This window comes from Scyliorhinus canicula, chromosome 4 (assembly GCF_902713615.1).
Source record: "Scyliorhinus canicula chromosome 4, sScyCan1.1, whole genome shotgun sequence".
Classification (NCBI taxonomy): domain Eukaryota; kingdom Metazoa; phylum Chordata; class Chondrichthyes; order Carcharhiniformes; family Scyliorhinidae; genus Scyliorhinus; species Scyliorhinus canicula.
In genome coordinates, this window is record NC_052149.1 from 65,039,043 (window position 1) to 65,058,115 (window position 19,073).

The window sequence follows — 19,073 nt, forward strand, 5'->3', positions numbered from 1 at the left end:
AGGAACCGTTGAGTGTGCCAGTATGAAGTCGTGTGCATATTGCCTGGGTATCAAACGCAAAGCGCATGATGCGCACCTGATGGTCACATACCAGCTGCGCGTTCATCGAGCGGAACCGCTTTTGGTTCCACTCGATGATTGGTCTGTCATGGCCGGTATTCGTAGGGAGACATACATCCTGTTGATCACCCCCTGGACCCGGGGAATCTCGAAGATAATGGCGAACACCGCTGCCCGAGCATCCTGGTGGGCTCGGTCCACATTGAATTTGATTAATTGCTCCTATTGGACATATGGGGCGTCTGGCGAATCCTGCCCTTAATCTTTGAAATGGAGAATTCCGCTGATAGTTTTTTTCGGTTAAATTGCACCCATTGACTCCATCCCATTCCCTGGCAGCAATGTGAGATTAAAGCAACCTGTTTTCAACCTTGGGGCAAAACCGCCCACAAAATGTGCCATTTCGCTTGGAAATCACAGGGTGATTTCGTTAGGTATTTGGGCATCATCCAGATTGCAATTCACTCACACTTAGTTATTGTTTTGGAACTTGGGCAGATTCTCACTGAAAAATCTAAATTATTTTTGGAGCAAGGAACCAAAAATGCCAGCAAGACTGGCACCTCACAGATCTCAAAGTTAAGTTGAAGGTCCCCCACACCCTCCACCCATGGATATAATGGCCCCCTGCAGACAAGGGCAACAACCTCACCCCATCACTAAATATGCACATCACTCCACACCACCCAGGCATGAGGGTGACCCCTATCCATCCTCGCCGGCAATGAGGCATCAAACCCACCCACCCCCACACAAGTGAGCATATCCCACTATGGGGTAGCTTATGTCCCCCCACATTTAAACCTGCCCACCGCCATTCATACCCCTCCTTCACCCTCTTCATACCCACCCTTCATACCCACACCCTTCATCGCCACCTTCATACCTACTCTTCACAACCTCACCTTTCATACCACCCCTTTACGCCCCCACCCTTCATACACTTCTTCAGACTGCCCCCTTCAGGCCCCCTTCTATGCATCCCTTAATGCCCCCTTCATTCTCCTTTCATGGGCATGAGTCTCGGGAGTCGGGAAATTCCCGACTCGAGTGGGCTGCGGATATTTAAATACATTTTAAGACTCATTTAAATATGCAGATCTGGATCACGCCTAGAGAGGGCATGATCCAGATCCCGTCGGGAGCATCGCGATTGGTTCGCCGCCGGTGCAATTCCTTGGACTCACCCACTATTCAACCGGCAATAGTGGGATCAGTGGCAGGCGTAACATGGGCGGGAAATCGCGCACTTGGTGTTGTCTTTAACTCCGGAGCTTCTGCTCTCATTTTTGCGTTATCGTCAAGACCATCTTTTTCCAACTCTTTAACATCACCTGACTCCCCCCCCCCCCCCCCCCCCCCCCACTCGCTTCCTATCTCAGCTCATCTGCTGCTTAAATCCTTATTCAGATCTTCTTTACCACTAGACTTGACTATTCAAATGAATGCCAGGCTGGTCTCGGGCATTTGACCATCCGTGAACTTGAGGTCATCTGTGCTGCCCATGTCATAATTCACACCAATCCCTGTTCACCTATCATACCTGTGTTCACTGTAATACATTGGCTCCCAGTCAAGCAATGTCTTGATTTTAATTCTCATCTTTGTTTTCAGATCCCTCCATGGCTTCACCCCACCCTGACATCTCCTCCAGCCCAACAACCCTTTGGAGAGTCTGCACTCCTCCAATTCTGAACTCTTAACTAACCCTTATTTTAATCACTTTGCCTTTGACTGTTGTGCTCAGCCCCAAACTCTGTAATTACGCCCCTACATCTCTCAGCCTCGCTTCCTCTCTTTCCTCCTTCAAGACACTTCTTAAAACCTACCTCTTTAACCAACTTTTTAATAATCTGACCCAGCTCCTATCTCCTTATGTACCTCAATGTCATATTTTGTTTTGTATTACTCCTGTGAAGAGTCTTGGGGCTTTTCGTTATGATAACAACACTTTATGCATTGAAGTTGTTGTTATTGATGGAATCTTGTTAAAAGTGCACAGCACAACTATGTTTAGACCAGACTTCCCAGGAAAAGAACATTTTGCCAATATTATCTTGCAGCTTTATTATAATTCCCATCTGATTTCAGCAGAGAGACACTTGCAGAATCAAATTATCAATCAAATGTAGTAAATATTAACGAAGTGGGCGGACGTTGGAAAAGATCATTGAGGAATCCATCGCAGCCAATTGATTGCATCCTTTCATCTTGGTCCTCTTGGAGCATTTGCGAACCTTGCCAGAATAAACGTGTAAGTGTGGCAATGAAAATCAATACAAATAAAGAGATCTGTAGAATCTGACCCTCATGATCATTTTGGAAGGAATATTACTAGGTAATGGTTTTATTCTGCCAAAAAATAATTCTTGAAAAATGAAAAAATTTCTGTACAGGATATTGGATCGCTCACCATAGTTGTGAAATCTCCTCCTCAGATGTCCATAGGTCATGCTTGAAACAAACATTCGGCTCTTTGCACAAGCACACAAGAGAGCCTAAATTGGATTTGAGGTTCCCTTTACAAAATTGGACTACTCATGATATACTGTGGTCAGGTTCTTCTGTCTTTGAAGAGATGGCTTCAGCTCGGCATTGGTAAAACACCATTATGTTTTTTCTTCTCACCTCATGAGTAGCAAAAGCACATCTTCCAACTCAACATTAAATCCACAGAGGCTGCATTGTGCATTTCCTCATTACCTCAGGCTTCCCAGATTCTCCTAGCAATTTCAGCTTCCATCCAAACCTGAGAATCTTAGTTTCCCCTGAGACCAGCAGATTGTCTCTCGGACTGAGAGTGAACCTGCAGCTCATCAGTAATAATAATTAAGGCTGACCTCCATTGTCCTGCCACTCTTGTCAATGGAACATGCAGCAAGAGTGAGCCCCAATTTCCAAACCTCGGTGTCAATTCAATGGAAAATGTATTTGTGGGATGTAAAGGCGCAGGTCATGAACGGTTATGTTGAACTAGGTGAACACAATAATAGTGGAGGGAGCACTAAAGTTGACCCCTGTATCCTCAAGCTGGGAAGAAATAAAATCAGGAAAATTGTGATAAAGAATCAAAATTGGGGGAAGTGTCCACTGTGTGTAGCAATACACAGTTTGAAATTTTACCTGCAATTTTAATAGCCTTTCAAATTGAAAACTAGACTGTTCCTCAATCCTGTCTCCATTGGCATAAAATAGAGCAAAACAAATGAAACTTGTGATGCAGATTCAAAGGAGCACCAGCATGTTGCCCCATTACACTTTAACTAACCATGAATTATCATACTTACTCCTTTATGTTCAGTGTTTGCCACCTCAATTTATATAGTACAGGTATGCAAGACTTGAAGTACCATCTCAGTTTGGTGGCGCAACATGCAACTCTTTTGACAGAGAAGAGAAGTCCTGCACAGCAGGTCCCTGCAGAACCAGGAGTTTGTGCGAGGGTTTTGTGTGTGCTATTACAGGTAATGAATGTCTTCAGTAAAATGTAAACCAACCATTGTGGAAGAACTGAATCTTCACTTAACATAATAATGTTTATCGGCAATCGGTAGCTGCAGAGTGCTGAACAAAATTAACCTTAAAATTTGTATGTGCTGATTGGGTCATCTGTAATGTTTGGTAGTAGCCTTGTTTGATGGATATACCCAATGTTTCTGTCTACAATCTGTGGCTAAAATATGGAGGTCCTTGTCTCTGCAGTGGCTAACCAATGAAAATGAAATAGTAATAAATCCGCTAAAGTAGACTGTAACCTGCGATTAGGAATCAGATAGGTGCAAAATAGCAATGGAGGGGATAAAAATATTTTTTCATTCATTAAATTACTCGAGATTTCAACATTGGTGAGCGAGAAATGCAAATTTGACAGACTAGGACCTGCACACCCTCTGCAAGAAAATAGAAAAGATTCAATATCCATTCTCTAAAACTTTCTTGAATATTACAATTCTTTTTTAGTTTACTTTTGGGAGGTGAATGACATTGCCAGGGAAATATTAATTGGCCATTGCTAGTTACTCTGTGAGCATTAAGAGGCAATCATGGAATGTGGGATTGGAGTCACGTGTAAGCCTGACCGGATAGAGGGCAGAGATTTCCCTTCCCTGGCGAACGTTAATGATCCAATTGGGTTTTTACATCAATTACATACAAGTTTCCAAATTTGGTTTTAACCAATAGTCTATTCAAGGTTAGAATAACTAATCTTGTCTTACAAACAAATCCTCTTAGTTCCTGCCGTGTATTTGATTAGCCTTGCTGAAAGCAATTTTATACTGGCTAGATAAATTTAATAACTGCACCAAAATCCATTTTTTGTGAATGGACTAAACCATGGGTGGAATTCTCCCATCCCCCTGTTTGATGGCAGACCTGGGGGAAGAATATAGCAGGAGGCCCAGAAATCGGTTTCACAGCGGGATCTTCCACTGATTCCCACCATGGCAGGTCAGAAAACACATTAGAGGTCAGTGTGAACCTCAATTACATCCCGTTAATGGGATGCAGATGAAGGCACGACACTCACCTTTCCTTTACCAGATTGTCTGCAATGCTGGTGCAAAAACACGCCAGAATGAAATACATTCGAAACAAAATGGTATGTAGATGTCTGAACAATGCCCGGGACTACATCCAGCATTTAGGATGGAGACTGCCTGTAACCCTGGTCTCCAGACCAACACAGCAGTGGGTTGGGGAGAAACTGTCGGTCAAAGTTCCAGATTTGGTGTCCTGGAGGAGGCCCATCATCCCACCTCAGAATTTTCCAGGAAATCCATCTTCAATCTTCAGTGCTCTCAGAGATCTATCTTCATTTTCAGGATGTCCACCTTCTTTCTTCAATGAGGTTCAATGAGGTTCGATGCCTTTTCAATATGGTGCCGGACAAGATGGCGGCCCGCACGCCATCCTGGCCCACCCTGCCACTGAATGTGGTATGAAACACCTGGTTGCATAATTAACGAGGCCGGGGCCAGAAGATTTAGCGTGCTTTCCCGCCAGCCTACACAGGGGGAAGCAGTCTACATTCCCATCCCCACCACAGCACCTAGTTCAAAATAGGAGAATGACATCCCATGTGAAGCTTTTGTTATTTCTCCTGCAATTATTTTTTTTAAAATGTTGTTCTTCGTTAAAGAAAATCTCAATCTGAACGGGTCAGACCCATTCAGAAGGAGTTGTGAAGATGGAGATGGTTGATTGAATCCCTGTGTGGCCAAGTTTGCTAAGATTCAAATTTCTATTGACTGACTAAAAGTACGTTATGCACTAATATTATGCATGCTGACTTAATAGAATTGTGCCATTTGTAAGTTGAGTTTTAAGTATCGGAGGATCTTTAAAATATTCTGACGTTTCGGTACTCAATTTATACTGCTTCCACATACAGTAAACCATAAATTTTAATCAATCAAACAGGAAATAATAAGTTACAAACAAAATAATCTTCCAGCTTTACACTGAAATATATATTTTGTGTGGGGGGGTGGTGGTTTAAGGTCGATGCGTTCCTCGCAGACTCCGTTGTAATGAAGATGATGATTGTGGAGATCAATCTGATGAGGAAGGATGCAGGAGAGTGAGTAATGCATGTTCCAGGCAGACTGAACCGTATTGGGCCATACAACATATTGGAAGTGGGTATGTATCCTCTGTTCAATCCATATCTGACTGGTATTTCAATACAGTACTGTAAATGTGGACACTATTGGCTCTCAATCAGCAGTACCCATAATCCAAATCACAAGAAACCCAAAAGGGCAAGTGCAGCCTTGGTTTAATAACTCATCCAAGACAACAATTCCAACAGTGCAGCCCTTCTTCAATATTACACTGAGTGAGATAATTGAGGAGGTAAGAGAAAAGCCAAACTTGGGTTTTAAATGGTTACAGACTTTTCAAGGAAGAAATGGTTGATACCTGTTTTGAAGTTCTCGAAAAGAATGGGTAAGGCCAGAGAATATGATGAATTATGAGGCAACGGAGTGGTAGATAAAGCAGAAGAAAGGAGGTGAATCTAGGGCAATATATTTTGTGCACAGGATGAATGAGAGAGGAAATAAAGAACAGAATATCAATGCAATAAGGAACTTTTTACCAGCAGTGTGGGTTGGTGAATTTAATTTGTGTTTTAATTAATTGACTTTATATATTTACAGATACAACATTTTAACTGAGACTCTGGAGGGAACTGTTCTAGACAACAGATATTATGGAGGAAGCTGTGCACCATATTATATTAATAATGTAAGATTCAGAAAACCATACAATTTAGAATTCTACAGCCCTGAGGTAAATACACACTGAGGATAATCAATTATTTTCTTTTTAAATGTAAATAATGTTTTTACTGTGTATGTCGTTATTTTTATAAAAATACTTTATTCAACATGGTAAGTAAAAAAAAATTACATTCATATATAATATTTTAACGTAAACAAAATGTCCCAAGGTGTTTCACACACCACCAAGCCACATAAGGAAATCTTAAAACTGGGTAGAATTAAGTTTTGAGAAGTTCTTAAAGGAGAAGAGAAAGGTAGAGGGGCAGAGAGACTTACAGAGGAAATTCCAAAACCTAGGCTCCCAGGCAGCTGACACGGACATCAATGAAGTGATTAAAATCAGGGATGAGCAAGAGACCAGAATTGAGGGGAGCATTGAGATTTTGTAGCATTGTAGGACTAGCGGAGGTTAAGAGATATGGAGAAGAGAGGTCAAGGAAGGATTTGAAAACACGGTTAAGAATTTTTAATTAGAGGTATTTCTGGACGTACAGCTAATGTCGGTCACTAAACAGATGGGTAATGGGTGAACAAGACTACGTACAAATTAACAGACAACAGGTATCCTTGGCCACATGCGACAACATCATCCAAAAGCACAATGTTAGGTTTCACCCAGCTTTACCTCACCACTAACTCTTTTGATTCCTCCACTTTTGCCAAACTATCAAATAGCTTATTCAACAGAAATGAGCAGAAATGTCCTCCAATTAAATATTGGGGAGATTAAAGTATATTGGGAAGACTGAAATAACCATGGATCGCACAGAAAAGGGCCGGAGAATCGCCGGCTCCCGGGCCACGCATGCGCAGGGCTGACGAGCTGCAGCCGCGCACACCTATACCCCACCGGACATGCCAGACCATGTACCCGCCCACCCCGACCCCACAGCCCACCTCATGGCCACCCCCCCACCACTCCCCCCAGCCCGAGCAGAAGTGCCCCGAACAGCGACACGGATCATGGCCGAGTGTGGCGGCACTGAACACGCCAGGCCATGCCAGGCTATTGACTACTGGGTCGATAACCCAGCCCATTGGAGGCAAAACATCATGGGTGGGACGGCTGATGACGCGCCAACGGGGTTGAGACTACGTGCGTTCCGTTGACCCCAATTTGGAGGGGGCAGAGCAACGCAAACTGGTGTCAGACCAGCGCCTGCCCTGATTCCGGCGTTGGGAGCCATTCTCCGATTGCAGTTCATGATTTTGGTGTCGGACTGTGGAGAATTCCGCCCATTATTTTTGTTTCTTTGGACCATTGCCTTTTAAAAGTCTCTGTTCCCTGGCAATTGACTCCATTCCTTGTCCTGGTAAAAGTCTAACATTAAGCTAGTTTGTTCATAAACTTGGTGGCAAATTTTGACCCCAAGATGAACTTCTGACCTCATACTTACACAATCTTTGGTGTCATAATATCCACTCATGTATATAATGAGATGCAGACAGGCAGTGATTGACACTCAGGATGACCAATGAACACACAACACAGAACAGCTAATCACCAGACAGGACACCACCAATATAAAGCCCACGGGGCATTAAGACTCTCTCTCTCTCAGGACCGAGCTACTGAGACAAGCTAGTGAGCACTATTACCATGCGGTAGCTAGTAAGTCTGGTCAAGCCAGTTCGAGGTCGTCAATTAGATTAGTAGAGTGTCAACCCACAGCTGAACATGTACAGCAGTCCACTTGTTAAATAAAACAGTGTTGGATCATCTCCTGTGTCAGACGTCTGTTTCTAGCTTCACTGCATCCAGTTGCAGTCAATGCCGAACCAACCTGCCTAACACATCAATTAGGACTGTGTATTGCCTATTCTACATCTGTAACATTGCCTGACTTTATACTAGACTCAATTCATCTGCTGCTGAAACTCTCATTCATACCATTGTTACCTCCAGACTTGACAATTTTGTAGCCATGGCTGGTCTTGCACATCCTACTCCCCGTTAATTGAGGTCATGCAAAATTCTGCTGCCGGTGTCTTATCCTGCCACAAGTTCACTTCACCTATCGCCCTGCTGCTTGCTGGCCTACATTAGCTCCTGCTCAAGTAATGTCATGATTTTAAAATTCTCAACCTTGTTTTCAAATCTCTACATGGCCTTATCTCTACCTACCTCTTCGAGTCCAACAATGCTTTGACATATCTGCATTCCTCTAACTCTAGATTCTTGATCTTCACCAAACCTACCTCTCTGACCAAGCCTTCTCCCTTTGACCTGGGGGGCATTATTGCCTGCAACGGAAAACCCAATGGCCCAGTGAAAAAAAAACTGCGGTTAGAGAAACCGTTCTCTTCAGAGTTAATGGCCCCTTGTAGGGCTACATAAATAAAAAACAGTAAACCTTCCGTTGACACTGCCTGGACCTGTCAATCAAGAGACTTTTAAAAGGCAATGGTCCATGAAATTGAATGTAAAACACTCAGGCCAAATCTTTTAGGCTACTAAGGTTACAGAGAGACTTCAATGCATTAAAGGCCGATGAAATTGACTGTGAAATTACCATTTCAAAGACTTTCACCACATTAAAGGGAATACTTTTCCCTTTATCTCACAGTTTTTTGAACTTGGCATACTGATGGGCAGTTTAAAGGATTTAAGGCTGAGGATGGGAAGACTTCCACATTGTTATCAGAGAACTTTAATATTGACATGCTGACAGACAGTTTAAAGAGTTTAAAGGCTACAGATGGGAAGATTAGCCAAATGACTACCATCCCGGGAAAGACTCCTGACCTGAGCCCCTCCAGCCCAGCCAATGCCCCCTCCAATCCCCACCCACCATGAAGGACCGCCCTGGGAGTACAAAGTGCCCAGGTCTGAAGGAGGAAATTGGTGGTTGCTGAAGAGGGGGACTGAGGGAGAATGGAAGAGGAAATGAGGGGGTGCTGAAAGGGGGACTGAGGGGGAATTGAGGGGGGTTGAAGAGGGGAAATGAGGGAGGGCTGCAGGGAGGAACGAGGGGAGTGGGCCTTGGCAGTGATTAGGGTTATCAGGTCCTTGCCTGCGATCCTAGGAAGGCACTGCAACCACATTTGTGATCATCTCTGAGGAGTGGAACCTGTCAGAAAGATTAGTACCCGCCCCTCTCGGGTCCAGCTGTGCCACTGAATGGCACGAAATACCTGATCCTGGTTAAAAAAAATGTAAGTGCCATCGATTTGCATGTCAGGTTTGCTCCGAGCACTAGTGGAAACACTCTGATGGGGGATTCAACCTCCTAGTTTTTCTTTGTGTGGATTACTGTCATATTTTTCTCCTGTGATTCACCTTGGGATATTTTATTATGCTTCCCTTTTATTGTTTTTTTAAATTTAGAGGACCCAATTATTATAATTCTTTTCCATTTAAGGGGCAATTTAGCATGGCCAATCTGCCTAATCTGCACATTTTTGGGTTGTGGGGTAAAACCCACGCAGAGACGGGGAGAATGTGCAAACTCCACACGGACAGTGACCCTGAGCTGGGATTTGAACCCGGGCCCTCAGCGCCGTAATCCTAGTGCTAACCACTGCCAAACATGCTGCCCGGATATTTTATTATGTTAAGGACGTTATACAAATATAAGATGTAGATTTTGTTGTATTTATTCCTTCAGGGATTGTGGTTGTTTCTGTCAAGGCCAGCATTTATTGCCCATCCATAATTGCTTTTTGCAAGGCGACAGTAAGTTGCTGCAGTCCATATCCAATGCAGCTCCATGCTCAAATTGACTGTCTCTATTGACATAGCCAACTAAAAATCTATTACAACAACTACCCCATGATTTTCTATCTTGTGGGCCAGCCTGTAAACCTGCGATACTGTAACAAAAGGCTTTCTGAAGTCCGGGCAAACTTAGTCTCTGGAGTCACATTTATTCAGAAATTCAAACAGCTCCATAAAGAATTCAATCTGGCTAATCGGCATCATCCTCTCCCCCAACAACCCTGCCCAACCCTGCTGCCTTCATCAGGTTGGAAACAGGAAGGTAGTGTGGCCTTCACCCATCATCATCCTGCCTGACTAAATGTTCCCCAAGCCACCAAACATGCCACCGGAGAGGGCATAAGATTCCAGTTTCCTTCATTTTTGGAGGAATTATTAAACCTTAAAATTTGAATTTTAACTCTTTACTGCTTTGTGTGCTCTTTACATTGACATGGAACTAAGGGCGGGTTCCCCGTTTGGGAGCTATGGGGCTTGATTCTCTGATTGCCGATGCTGGAATTACAAAGAACAAAGAAAATTACAGCACAGGAACAGGCCCTTCGGCCCACCCAGCCTGCGCCGATCCAGATCCTTTATCTAAACCTGTTGCCTATTTTCCAAGGATCTACTTCCCTCTGTTCCCCGCCCGTTCATATATCTGTCCACATGCATCTTAAATGATGCTATCGTGCCCGCCTCTACCACCTCCGCTGGCAAAGCGTTCCAGGCACCCACCACCCTCTGCGTCAAAAACTTTCCATGCACATTTCCCTTAAACTTTCCCCCTCTCACCTTGAAATCGTGACCCCTTGTAATTGACACCCCCACTCTTGGAAAAAGCTTGTTGCTATCCACCCTGTCCATACCTCTCATAATTTTGTAGACCTCAATCAGGTCCCCCCCTCAACCTCCGTCTTTCCAATGAAAACAATCCTAATCTACTCAACCTTTCTTCATAGCTAGCACCCTCCATACCAGGCAACATCCTGGTAACCAGCATACACATCCTTCTGGTAATGTGGCGACCAGAACTGCACACAGTATTCCAAATGTGGCCTGACCAAAGTCCGATACAACTGTAACATGACCTGCTGACTCTTGTACTCAATACCCCGTCCGATGAAGGCAACCACCTTCAGGGTACAATGGACCTGAACTCCCAGATCTCTCTGCACATCAATTTTCCTCAGGTCTCTTCCATTGACCAGATAGTCCGCTCTTGAATTAGATCTTCCAAAATGCATCATCTCGCATTTGCCTGGATTGAACTCCATCTGCCATTTCTCTGCCCAATTCTCCTATCTATCTATATTTTGCTGTATTCTCTGACAGTCCTCGCTATCTGCAACTCCACCAATCTTAGTATCATCTGCAAACTTGCTAATCAGACCACCTATACCTTCCTCCAGATCATTTATGTATATCACAAACAACAGTGGTCCGAACATGGATCCCTGTGCAACACCACTAGTCACCTTTCTCCATTTTGACACACTCCCTTCCACCGCTACTCTCTGTCTCCTGTTGCCCAGCCAGTTCTTTATCCATCTAGCTAGTACACCCTGAACCCCATACGACTTCACTTTTTCCATCAACCTGCCATGGGAAACTTTATCAAACGCCTTACTGAAGTCCATGGATATGACATCTACAGCCCTTCCCTCATCAATTAATTTTGGCACTTCCTCAAAGAATTCTATTAGGTTTGTAAGACATGACCTTCCCTGCACAAAACCATGCTGCCTATCGCTGATAAGTCTATTTTCTTCCAAAATAGACGTTCGGCAATTGGCCTGAGAATCCGTTTTTACGCCGAAATCTGGGAAGGTATTTTTTTAGGATGCTCCGGGGGTGGCAGTCCGGGTCCGCGCTCGGCCGGTGCCATGTTGTACGACGCGACAGCTGCAGGTCGCCACCGTGCGCATGCAGGGCCACGGACCTGGCAATCCTCTGTCCGTATCTGGAGGTAAAGCTGGGGTCTTTACATGGCACAGCTGTTAGCCCTCCACCTGGCGGAGCATCAGTGTGGGGCGGCGCCGACTTTTTGGTCGTAAGACTAGACACATGCTCCAAACACAACTTCAAAATCAGAGAATCCAGCCCGTGTTCTCCCGCCGGAGGGGAATTGCACCTATTTTATGCCCCCCTGTAAATGCAAAGTGGGATGCAATTCCCCATCCCTTGACGTGCAAATTTATACATGGTGTGAAATACGAGCGATTCCCAATGGAATCCTACTATTGGGATGCCAATTTGAGTGGGCGGCCCAATAGCGAGCTCTCATGGCCAGTACCCCTCTCTGCACTGTAAAGTAGTCCCCCACCCCACTCCCACATTGCAAAACAATCCCCCACAACCAGATTTCCAAGGAGTCTCTCTTCCCTAAGTGCGACAGTAATCCACCCTGCTCCCGGGACCACTGTAACAGGGAGATCCCCCCAGGGGCCCCTGTGATATGGAGACCCCCAGGGACCCCTGCAATAGGGAGAACCTCCAGGATCCACCTGTCTAAATAGAACACCCACAGTGTCCTCCAGACTAAAGAGATCCCTGGCAGGGACCCCCTGATTAAAAGGCCCCCCCAAGCATCCCTGTAATAGGGAAACCACATCCGCAGGGACCAATGTAATAGGGAAACCCTTACAGGGACCTTCTGACTAAAGGGAAACCCAATTGGGCCCCTCTGACTAAAAGGACCCACAGGGACTCCGTGACTGAAAGGACCCCCCACAGGGATGTCCTGGCTGAAGTGGCACCCCCTCAGACCAGACCACCACACACCCCCAACCCTCCAGAAAACAGACTCCTGGCTGGAAGCTAGAGAGCAGCCCAGACAGGGTCAGTGCAAAAAATTACAGCTTTAACACTTACCTTGATGTTCCACTTGTCCATTCCTGGAAGGAGAACATCTGTGAACTACGTCTAGGCACCTCAGATCCTATAGCTGCAAGCCAGTCATATTCTTAGTAGTAGTTTTTATTTGAAAGGTTCCATACCATCTGCAGCTTTGACTCATTCATCTATTCCCATGGATCAATGATTCTAAATGGTGAAGCCCCAATGTTTACAAATATTGACCACACCAAAGAGAGGTAAGTGCATTCTAAGAAATAAGTGCATTCCAATAACTCAAGCATGTGATTGCACTGCACTTACCTGTTTTTGATGTGGTCAATGTTTGTCAACATTGGGGTTTCACCACTTAAAATCACTGACCCATAAATGGAGATGAATGGATCAAGGCTGCATCTGGTTTGTGGAAGCTGTCACTCACAGCCCACTACTAAAAAGTTATTAATGACTTGCAGCTAATGGATCTGCGGGATTAAAACACCAGGTCACAGCTATTTTCCTTTGAGGAAGTGCACATATGGAGCTTCCAGGTAAGTATTACAATTGTAAATCCTTTCACTGCATCCGTCTGGACTGCACTCTAGCTTCTAGACAGGAGTCTTGTTTCTGGGGTGGAGAGTCTGTAGAGGGGGGTCGTTTTAGTCAAGAGGTCCCCCAGGGACCCCTGTAACAGCCTTGGCGTCCCTGGGGGTCTCCCTATTGGAGGTGTCCCTGCGGCGGAGGGGGGGGGTGTCTCCCTATTACAGAGGACCCTGGGGGGTTTCCCTATTACAGGGGTCCCTGGGAGAGGGAAATGGGGGTATCTGGTAGAAGAGGGTGGACAGGTGATGCATTGTGGGGGGGGGAGAGGACCCTCAGATGGACTTTGGGGGCAACTCCCTTCCCGGGTATCTCCCTTAGCCTACTGCAAGGTCTACCATGCCAGAGCCACGCTGGTAGAGACCACAGGTGACCCCCGGGGACTGGAGAATCACGTAGGGCTGAAGCATTGAGTGCCTGGCCCGCTAAATGGATGCAAATGGGTCATTAAGACCAATTTGCATTCATTTGCATGTTCCCGCTGGCGCAGGGTCGTGGACCTCGATCCGGCCACCAATGGGCAGTTGGAGCATCGGATTCGGACCAAAGCCCGGCGACGGTGTGCGCTGATTCCAATTTCCCGATTCTCTGTCACATCATGAACCTCGATACTGCGTAGGCCGATGGAGAATCCAGCCTTACATTCTGCTGCTTCACTGACAGCCCCTACCACATCACCTGCTTGCTTTTTAGTCATTAAAGTGTTGGCACAGGCCTGAACTGAAAAGGACATTGATTAGCTTTTAAGATTCCCAATATGTTGATACTTTAATTTAAGCACACTTCATTGTGGTTATCAATTACCTACTAAATCCAGGATTGAATACAATCAGTAGAGTGGTATGTTGGGTGGCAATCGCCATCCCGCTGGACCTGTTTCCTGGTGTGACGCATCGCAGCTGTCGGCCAATGGGTTTTCCCACTGTAGGCACCCCCACACCATGGGAAATCTGCGGGCGTGTGTGCGCTGTCGGCAAAGTGGTGGATTCCGCAAAAGGGGAATCCACACCATTGAATTTAAGATGGTTATAACACATTAGTTATAGAACAAACACATACATCTGTGAGAAGTAGTGAATAGTGAGTAATGAGTGTCATGATATGCAGACACACACATAATGATATACAGACAAGCAGCCAATGGACACAAGGCACTCACACTCCGCCTCTTTCCACTGATGAACATCCAGAGTCAGTCAAGGGTGTTATTACAATCTCACATCTCCATCACGTGGCTAAGAGCTAGTCTGGTTCAGTCAGACAGGGCAACCACACTTAAGTTAGCAGAGTCGAGTGTGTGGTGTTAAGTTAGCAGAGTCGAACTCACAGAGAACTGTGCTAACTGTGCCATTAGTTCAATAAACCTGATTGAACTAACTTCAAGGTCTGGAGTATCTTTTTGATCTATGCCGCATCCAGTTGCAGCCAGTGTTATACCAGTGTACCTAACACGACAGTGAGTACTGGTCCAAGTCAAGCAGGATGGCTGACATGGATAAATAGCTTTTTTCTTATTTTCTTTCTCCTCTTTTCAGTGTTTTGTGCCCCATATTCCAATGCACACTATAGTTTTGCAAGTACCTTCTGTCCTGGATCAAACAAACTCTCCCTTGATTGATTTCATACGTCCCTTGCATACCATCCTCAACCTTTAAGCTTACTTTAAGGGACCTCATTGTTTGTATTAGTCTGTTATTGGTTGTTCATGCTCAGAGCTGTTAAATCTATTGATAAGCTATACACCGGTCTAAATGTTCTACTTCCTTATCAGAATATTAAACCGTGGAATGGTTTATGAAATAAACTTCCTGGGCGAGATTCTCTGTTTCTGAGACTAAAGGCTGGATTCTCCGTTTCAGCAACTAAGTGTTGATACAGCGGAGCATGTGTGGTCTTTTCCGACCAAAGATTCTGCGTGAAACCCTCACTGATTCCGGGACCGGTGAGGGGCTAGCAGTAGCTCCGGGTGAAACTCCCGGCTCCCGCGCCGAAAACGGCCGGGTCCCTGGCCGCGCATGCTGGCCGGATCCCTGACCACAGTGGGCAAGATTCTCTGATCGCCGACGTCAAAATCACGTTCGGCAATCGGCCGAAGAATTCCCACTTACACCGGAATCGGGTGCGGTGTCTGATGTGTTGGGTATGCTGGGTCTGCGAGAACTGCGTTTACTGTAGCAGTGAGAGAGACAGGCTTCCAACACTTGGAGAAACTCAACTCTATTTTATTGAACTACCAACTGTTAAACATACTTGAACTGTGAATTGACACTATACTGAGTTGACTGGAGACCTGAGGCGAACCTGACCAGACTATCTTACTACCACATGGTGGATGTTCGTGTTGTTGCTACATCTCCCCCCTTTTAAAAAATGTGTACATGGCAATAAATAGTAGGTGTGTGAATGTGCCTGACTATGTACAAAGTATGTGAGCGTATTTACATGACTAGGAACCTGACTATATACAAAAAATATGAACGTATTTACATGGGAAGATGTCCAGTGCAGATAGAGTGCATATAACAACTTATAGAAAACAATATGTACAGGCGAGTAAACGAAGAACAAGGCAACAAAACATTCAGTCTATAAATTCAGTCTCTGTGGCTCGCGATGAATTCTGGTTGACCGCCTCAAGGGTGGGTCAGGGGGCCCTGCTCTGGAATGGGTGGAGCTGCATCCAATGTAGCGGATGGCAAAAGAAGAGGCAGACCAGTGATCTCTTGGAAGGGCGTGTCCTGAGGATGCATCAGGCGAGGCAGGGTATCACGTTCAGATGGCGAGCGTGGAAGCAGCCGCAGTGCCCGCCTATTACGCCAAAGAAAAGAGCCATCATGCATGCGAACCAGAAATGATCTGGGGGCCACTTGCTTGACTACCACAACTGTGGCAGACCAGCTTGGTCAGTAGGGACGAGAGCATGGGCGTCATACACCGACTTGCATTGGGCCCGAGACTGTTGCATTCTTTGTAGGACCGGAAAATTGTCAAGGTCCGGGACATGGATTGCAGGCACCATCATCCGCAGTGTGCAGTTCATTAGCAGTTGTGCTGGAGATAGGGCAGCAGGAAAGGGAGTCACCCTGGCAGGGTCGAAGAATGCCAGTACCGGGGTCTTGATGAGTTTCACCCTGAGCTCATGCCACTCTCGCTCATGAGCGGGGAGCCACTGGAAGTCGGTGGTTTTTCTTTACAAGATTGCGGAGAGCTGTGGTGTGTGATGCAAGGTTGGGGATAAACTTCCCAAGGAAGTTGAACATCCCCAGGAAGCGGAGGACCGCCTTTTTGTCCTCTGGTGTCTTCATAGCATTGATCGCCGACACCTTGGCCGCCATTCTCCCAAAGGGAGACAAAGAGCCGTCGCCGGAGTGAAACCCGGAGTATTTCACTCCGGCGTCGGAGGCCGCTCCTCGCCCCCTATTCTCCCACCCCCAGGGGGCTAGGAGCGGCAGCGTGTCAATCTCGTGCGCTGGGCCTTGATGCTTGCATCAAATGATGCCTGAATGACGTGGCCGGCGGCGCCTAAATGACATCACGCGTGCATGCGCAGGTTGGCCGGCGCCAACCTGCGCATGTGCGGTTGCCGTCTTCCCCTCCGCTGCCGCGCAAGACATGGAGGACTGATCTTGCGGGACAGCGGAGGGAAAAGAATGCATCTTTCAGAGACGCCGGCCCAATGATCGGTGGGCACCGATTGCGGGCCAGACCCCTCCTGAGCACCCCCCTGGTGCTCAATCCTCCCTCCACCCCCCACAGACGCCACACGCAGCGGTCGCGTGATGTTCACGCCGGCAGCGACAAAATGTGGTTGGCGCCGGCGTGAACCGGTCGTATTAGGCAGGCCGCTCGGCCCATCCGGGCCGGAGAATCGACGCTCGACCGGCACTCCCGCGATTCTCCCACACGGCGTGGGGGTCAGAGAATCGTGCCCCTTATCTGCATCCGGCTGCACACCGACCTGCGAAATATGGTCGCCGAGGAACTTCTGCTTGACCGAACAAGCATTTGGCTCTGTTGAGTCAGAGGCCATGCTCATGGATCCTCTGGAACACTCACTTGAGTTGATTGATGTGTTCCTAAGGAGTTGTGGACCAGACAATGATGTCATCGACGTACACTCACACCCCCTCGATGCCCTCCATCATTTGCTCCATTATTCGGTGGAACACCTCTGAGGCGGAAATGATACCAAAAGGCATCCGGTTGTAACAATACCGGTCAAACGGGGTGTTAAAAGTGCAGACCTTCCGACTGGATGCGTCAAGTTGTATGTGCCAAAACCCCTTGGAGGCATCCAACTTTGTGAAAAATTTGCCGCCAGCTATTTGGCAGGTGAGGTCTTCACGCTTTGGGATAGGGTAGTGTTCCCTCATGATGTTATGGTTCAAATCTTTGGGGTCGATACAAATGCGAAGTTCCCCTGATGTTTTTTTAACACAAACCATGGAACTAATCCAGTCGGTGGGTTCCGTAACCTTAGAAATGACGCCCTGGTCCTGGAGGTCCTGCAGCTGCTGCTTGAGGTGGTCCTTAAGGGGCTCCGGCACCCGACAGGGTGCATGAACCATAGGCGTGGCATTCGGTTTCAAAATAATTTTGTACGTGTATGGGAGTGTGCCCATACCTTTGAAGATGCCGTGGTATCGTGCAATGATGTCCTTTAATTGTGTCTGGAAGTCGGCATTTGCCGAGGCTGATGCCTCAGTGGGCGACATGGTGTGAACCCGCTGCACGAGATTCAGGATCTTGCAGGCCTGAGCAACGAGCAAGGAAGCTTTGTTGGACCCTACAATTTCGAAGCGCAGGGTGGCTCTTAAGGAATGGTGCGATACCACGAGCTGGCATGAGCCACTGGCAGCAATGGCATTGTCATTGTAGTCGAGAAGCTGGCAGGCCGATGGAAGGATAGTCGGCTTGACGTGGATGTTATCTAGGTCAGACTGCGAAATGAGGTTCGCTGAAGCGACGGTGTCTAGCCTGAACCGTATGCGAGATTTGTTGACCGTAAGGATGGCACACCACTCGTCGTCCAGACCAATGCTCATCACAGGGAGGGGCTTGGCCTTTTTTGAGGAAAGCATTGCGTGCTTGGTGATGATGCCCACCCGGAATGGGGATGTGAGATGCCGGTGCCGGGATCAGGAACCATGTCGGAGTCGGAATCTGCAACGGGTTGCTGCATTGACCGGACATCCTGCGCTGCTGCTGGGATCGATGTGTGGTGGGCAGTTGAGTAGATCTGCACAGGGCTGCATAGTGGCCAGGCTTGCCACATTGGAGACAGCGTTGAGATTTCGCGGGACATTGCCGCTTTAAGTGGGAGGAGCCACAGTTGCACATCGTGGCGCCGATGTCAGGATGCTCCGTGCGCCACCGCGCATGCGCGGTGCAGTCGAACCATGTGCGCACCTGCGCAGTTCGGTCCTCAGCCTCGCCGTCCCCTCGTTCGTTGCCCGCATACGCAGGAGCCTGGGAAAAGCACGCGAAATGGCTGCTCTAATCCAGACTCAGGCCCTGGAGCCGTTTTACGGGCTGCACCGCTCCGCATCGTGGGGGCCTTTCCGCGCCGTCTCTGCCACCTTAATGTGGGAATA

The 19,073-nt window shown here is 46.9% G+C and overlaps 1 protein-coding gene across 1 annotated transcript in view; it reads left to right on the forward strand.

Moving 5' to 3' along the window:
* The window catches only part of dab1a (DAB adaptor protein 1a), an 858,599-nt gene that overhangs the window by 794,986 nt on the left and 44,540 nt on the right, over positions 1-19,073 (forward strand). The window contains exons 20-23 of the mRNA XM_038793498.1: positions 2,152-2,314; positions 3,386-3,524; positions 5,562-5,703; positions 6,222-6,354. Coding sequence (XP_038649426.1) covers positions 2,152-2,314; positions 3,386-3,524; positions 5,562-5,703; positions 6,222-6,354 — 577 coding nt within the window. The remainder of the gene's footprint in view (positions 1-2,151; positions 2,315-3,385; positions 3,525-5,561; positions 5,704-6,221; positions 6,355-19,073) is intronic.